Consider the following 6180-nt stretch of genomic DNA (forward strand, 5'->3'; position numbering starts at 1 on the left):
GGGCGGTTTTTTTTTTTTTTTTTCATTGATTTGCTTGATTTCGTCAGAAATACGAATTCAATACGTTAAAGTTACTCTTTATGATCGAGGTTTTTCCGAACGGTAGTCAGCCGGAGTTTTGCCGGTTTTTGATAGATTATTTTTTCATGGTTAATGGCTAACACATAAATGGAGAGAAATTATATTTCTGAGCCCTCTTGGATTAATTATTCAGTTAACTTCAAATTTTTTTTTAACGATCTTTTCAGTTAATTTCTGACTTCTATAGAGGAAAATTTTCATTGTAAATGTAAACACAGCAAGTCATGAACATCTTTTGAAGTACTAACTAAAGTCAATCATAATTATCATTATATTATCATTTTATTATTATTCTTCAAAGTTTATTATTATTCTTCTCACACAAATATTTATTTTCTTTAGGTTAACATTTTGAAGGATCAAGGAAACAAAGCTTTGGCTGCTAATAATATTGACGATGCCATCAAATTCTATACTCAAGCTATTGAGTTAGATGGTAAAAATCATGTACTTTACAGTAACAGATCTGCAGCTTATGCAAAGAGTGGCAAATTCCATCAGGCCCTTGAAGATGCAGAGAAAACTGTATCGTTGAAACCTGACTGGGCCAAAGGCTACTCTAGGAAAGGCAGTGCTCTGGCATATCTTAACAGAATTGAAGAATCCATTGAAGCATATGAAAAAGGTTTAATGTTGGACCCAACCAATGAACAAATTAAAACTAGCTTACAAGAAGTTAGATCTCAACAGTTTGGTTCCAACTTCCCCAACCCCTTCGCTGGTCCAGAAGTATACATGAAGTTGAAAATGGACCCAAGGACATCACAGTGGATGGACGATCCTGATTATTTAAAACTATTGGAAGAACTCAAGAGTAACTCAAGATCTTTAGGTAAGCAACTATTTGATTTAAATTAAAAAAATTGTTATAATTTATTGATAATTATGATTTAAAAAATATTTTAAATTGACTTGTTAACAGGTTCAAAGCTTTCTGATCCACGAGTACTTACTACTTTAAGTGTTCTTCTGGGTATGAAAATGGATGGTGATGAAGGTATGGAAGTAGACCCACCTAAGTATGAGAGCAAACCTCAGAAAAAAGAAGAGCCTAAACCAGCCCCACCAAAACCAGAAGACAACTTGTCACCAGAGAAAAGGCAAGCTATGGAAGAAAAAAATTTAGGAAATACTGAGTATAAAAAGAAGAATTTCGAAGATGCTTTGAAACATTACAACAAAGCTGTTGAATTAGATCCAAATGAAATCACATATTACCTTAATATAGCTGCTGTTTACTTTGAACAAAAAGAATTTGAAAAGTGTATAGCTCAATGTGAAAAAGCTATTGACATTGGTCGTGAAAATCGTGCAGACTTCAAACTTATAGCCAAGGCCTTTACCAGAATTGGTCATTCACATAAGAAGATGAATAATCTCAAACAAGCTAAAGTCTATTATGAAAAATCAATGTCAGAACACAGAACTCCTGAAATCAAGAGTCTTTTATCTGAAATTGACAAAAAAATTAAGGAAGAAGAACGCAAGGCATACATCGACCCTGTCAAGGCTGAAGAAGAAAAAGAACTTGGCAACCAAAAGTTCAAAGATGGTGATTATGCTACTGCTGTAAAGCACTACTCAGAAGCTATTATGAGAAATCCAGATGATCCTAAATACTACAGCAACAGAGCTGCCTGTTACACAAAATTAGCAGCTTTTGACTTGGGATTGAAAGATTGCGATAAATGCGTAGAACTTGACCCCAAATTCATCAAGGGCTGGATCAGAAAGGGAAAAATTCTTCAAGGCATGCAGCAACACTCAAAGGCCATGACTGCTTATCAAAAAGCTTTAGATTTAGACGCGAACAATGCCGAAGCTATTGACGGATACCGCCAGTGTTCAGTTGCTCTTAACTCGAATCCCGAAGAAATTAGAAAGCGCGCGATGGCTGATCCTGAGGTGCAGGCCATTCTCAGAGATCCTGCCATGAGACTTATCTTGGAACAGATGCAAAATGATCCTAAAGCTTTACAAGAGTGAGTATAATTTTTAACAAATAAATTAATCAAACATAGGGCGTTAATAATTTAACTAATTATTTTATCATTTTTACAGCCATCTAAAAAATCCAGACATTGCAGCTAAACTACAAAAACTTTTGGAATCAGGACTTGTTGCTATTCATTGATGGACTAATAGAAAAATGAACATTTTATAAATGCACATAGAACCAAACAGCAATAAATTTTTATCATTCAATTCCTTCAAGAATAGAATGGTCAACTTATACTATTGCCTCAATGTAATTTTATTGTTACTTTATTCGTTGTGAATGGATTTTTTATAAGATAGGTATTTTTAACATCCTTTGTCACTAACTGCCTACATATATAGTGTGTATCTAGTTATGTTGATATCTCTACCATTATATTCTAAAAAACTTGAAATAGCTTTTTTAAAATTTGAATAATATAATTATTTGAGAAAGTTCAATTTGACTTTTATTTGTATAAAAAACTCATCTAAATTAAGTGGTACATTAACTTAACAATTGAGAATATTTAACATCATAAAATTCATTATTTGTATCATGTACGAATTAAATATTTTTACTTTATTTTCATAGTTTAAAAAATATCATTAATTTTTCGAAAACATATCTTTTCATTAGTGAAGAAACACAATTTTTCGTTAATCATTGGTTACTGGTTTACCTTTTCCTGTCCAACGTTCTTTAAATTCAACTTTCAAACCCAAATCTCTCAATGCAGCCTTAATATCTGATTCTAAATGTACATGTGTTTTGAGGGCATTTTGGAGTAATTCCTCGATGCCATATGCAACGAATTCTCGTGATTCATTTTTATTTCTTACGGACATATTTCTGATAGCCCATGAAGCTTGTTGAATTACTCCCGAACTTTTTGGATGGGATTTGATGGCATCAATAATTATCGTCACAGCTCCACAATCGTAGAATACTCCGGCGTTGGAGGGACTTTTCAAAGTTAATGCTGAAATGCAAGCCAGACCGGCTGTAACAATGTATTCTGAACTCTGAAATGAAAATTTATATTTATTATAATGCTTAAGTATTGAAATTAGAATTTGAATAAATTATAAAGGTACATGCCTTTAATCTACTGATGGCATAAATGATTAATGGAGCAATTCCCGATGTAACTATGTGAGCTTTAACATCATCATTACCAGCTAAACTTTTAATTAATTTTAGTGCTTGCCAGTTTAGTTTTTCTTCTTCCGGATAATTAGTGAATACATCTAAAATGAATTGCAATCCCCCAGCATCCTCAAACTCTTGACAAAATTCATTCCTAACTATCAAAGAAGCTGCTGTCAACATGATTTCTCCAACTATAACTTTATCAGACTGGAAAGCTTTAAAATAATTATGTTAGTAAATTTTCACTGTTTTTCTACAAAAACTATTTTTGAAGAAAGTATTTTACTTGATAACAACTGAGTGAGAATTTTCAATGTCTCTGTGGCAATAGTAGCTGCATGTTCGTGAGCTTTTCCATATTCAAGCCTTATGTCATCGTCCAATGTCAGGGCTCTCATAACAGCGCAGGCCTCCTTGACAACAGAATCATTGACATTCTGTTGAGTCAAAATAGATTTTAGATTTTCTAAAATTTCTGCTTTAAAAATATTTTGTCTGTTCATTTCATGCTTGATACAACATTCTTTGATCCACTTCAAGATCAATTGTAATTTCTGTGCATCATTCTGATTATCATCTAATAAACTGTAAAAATAATAAAAACCATAATTAATCGTTTCAAGACTGAGTACGTTAGCATATAAAACCAAAACAAAAATAGTAAAAACCTTTTTTGAAGCTTGATCCCAGACTGATCCAGCAAATCTGGGTTGCCGTTCACTAAAGAAGTCATGGTCTTCAGAGCTATTATAAGTAACTCAGGCTCATCCTTACAACTATTTATCACATCTAAAAGCACAGTGTACGCTCCATTTTTACCAGCATAAACTCTCTGAGCAATGTCGGCATCCAGTATATCTTTCAGCTCGTTCAGCGACGAAGGGGCTCCCTTGAAATCCGAATTTTTTACACACTCTTTTAGTGTTCCGATGCAACGATCGATATTCGACGTGACGTTGGTAATAGCCAAATCTTTGATGACATTGGACAGATCCACGTCCTGCGAAAAATTTCATTGCATTAATCTCGCTACATCTGACGTGTCAAGTTTAAGATTAAGAGATGAATCAATAGCGATTAAGAGACGAATGAATCGATTGCGTAAATGCGTTGAGCAACTACAACAACAACAAAATCAAAATACACCGATAAATTCTTAGGAAAAAAAAACTCGTCATCTCGAATGCAGCTATGATAAGTATCGAGTCATTCACCTGTGCATCGAATTGCTTGATCGCGTCCTCGATGGCCTCCTCGATCGTCATGTCAAAATCCTGGACGTTCTCCTGCACGACCTGATCGTAGGTCTCTTGGCTGATAACGCGAACCATGTCTGTGAGCCCTTTAATTATCCAAAGACTGTGTGTACACACAACAACAACAACAACACAATCCACGCGCGAGCCGCTAGTTACGCTATTATCACGCTATCTATAAAAAGACAATGTAAATCGATGAATCAATTCCGGCTTTCAGTGATGATGCGCTCCGTTACGCGCCGAGCAACGATCTGATTTCGGAGCAGCGGCGGCGGCAGGCCTTATTGAGAATAATATTAAGACTACGATTTTTTGCAATCATCTGGGCCTTTCGATTTTCATTGCCATTATATAGGTATAGGTAGGGACGTGTTTGTCTGTCTGCTGCTGGGGCGGCGTGTGCGAGAGGCTGCTGTATGTACTACACACATACTTACACACGCAGCAATAATAGACAGCCGCGAAGTAAAAAAGCGCGTGAGCGGCCTGACTATATAAGGTTATGCATATATATCGTTTCTCCGTATGTGTATAGGTACACATTACATTACATGGCAATGAAGTTATACACACACGTACGTCTTATACACTGCATTGCGAAAAAAGAGAAAAAAAGAATTACAAGAACCTGTCTCTGCGGCCGCCGCGAGAGACTGTCAAGTTCCTTACGGTTTGTTTTTCGCTCTTTTTCTCTCTCTCTCTCTCTTTTCACTCCAGCTCCGAGAGCAGCACGCGCAACAGCAGCAGCCGATGATTCATTCTCGTTTTAAAAACGCACGCGACGCACGAGTCTACAGCGAACGCTGCGCGTTAAAGAGCGGATTTGTTTTTGTTATATATTTATTAAATCCGCGAGGGGTATAATATATTGTATCGGCCTTCGCGAGGATATTTAAAATTCATCGGTTTCGTTGCTCTTTCCTTCAAACTTCCTTCATTTAAAAAAGTGAAGGGGTAGGTGTTAGTATCTACGTCGAAAAATAAGAACGATGATTTTATTTACGAAACCGCGTCGTTGCTCATTCACGATCGTTTTTACATATTCATTATTGTTATATCCTTGAACGAGATACGGAACACAGTGTGCTAAAAATTGCAACATCCAACTTATTATACTACGCGCTCGATAAACCCGTTACACGCTTTTGCACGCGCGTCCGTCCGTTCGGGTCAGCGATTGCTAAATATCATCGCAATGACCACTCCTTACAGTATATGAGATAGATAGAGAATCAACAACGCGGACACGCGTTGTATACGGAAAGAAAGAAATAAAAAGAAGCAGTAGCTCGCCGTTCGAAGAACTTCCAAAATTTTGCGGTTTCTATATAACTACGTGCCGATCCGCCAAGCTCATCCTTATCTCGCGAGCGTGACATCATTCATTCTTCCCCCTCGAGCAGCTCGACTCTCTTTCTTTTTTTTCTAAAACGATCCGCGCCTTTGAAATCACGGAGATAATGTATGTAACGGCCACATGCACGTTTATATATTTTCATAAAGTACCCGCAGAGAGAAAGAGAGATGAATACGTTGCGCTGCTCTCTCTGTATTACTCAGTTGCGGCGGCGGCACTCGAGGAGCAACGATCATCGTCCGCGCGCTCGCAAGAAGGGGAGAGAAATATCAAAGTATACAGAGGAATCGTGTGGATGGAGTGTCGAACGCGAACGAACTCTGGTACATTGCTTTGCGCTCGGTATATAGCAG

The 6180-nt window shown here is 36.7% G+C and overlaps 2 protein-coding genes across 2 annotated transcripts; one reads left to right on the plus strand and one right to left on the minus strand.

Annotated features, from left to right (window-relative positions):
- Nucleotides 1-423: 423 nt before the first annotated feature.
- On the plus strand, nt 424-2333 carry LOC106653923 (stress-induced-phosphoprotein 1; the record flags this gene model as incomplete). Its single annotated transcript, XM_023457995.1, has 3 exons — nt 424-913; nt 1004-2063; nt 2143-2333. Coding segments are annotated over 3 exons (1623 nt in total), but the record flags the coding sequence as incomplete, so codon positions are not given.
- Nucleotides 2334-2433: 100 nt separating this feature from the next.
- On the minus strand, nt 2434-5094 carry LOC111693422 (armadillo repeat-containing protein 6 homolog). The gene is made up of 5 exons (XM_023457994.1): nt 4426-5094; nt 3880-4211; nt 3498-3796; nt 3161-3426; nt 2434-3084 (listed from the first exon to the last, which is right to left on the minus strand). The coding sequence occupies exons 1-5, from the start codon at nt 4540-4542 to the stop codon at nt 2719-2721; spliced, it is 1380 nt and encodes a 459-aa protein (XP_023313762.1). The 5' UTR covers nt 4543-5094; the 3' UTR covers nt 2434-2718.
- Nucleotides 5095-6180: the final 1086 nt, after the last annotated feature.

The sequence above is a fragment of the Trichogramma pretiosum genome, unplaced genomic scaffold (assembly GCF_000599845.2).
Source record: "Trichogramma pretiosum strain Unisexual culture from Peru unplaced genomic scaffold, Tpre_2.0 scaffold278, whole genome shotgun sequence".
Lineage (NCBI taxonomy): Eukaryota > Metazoa > Arthropoda > Insecta > Hymenoptera > Trichogrammatidae > Trichogramma > Trichogramma pretiosum.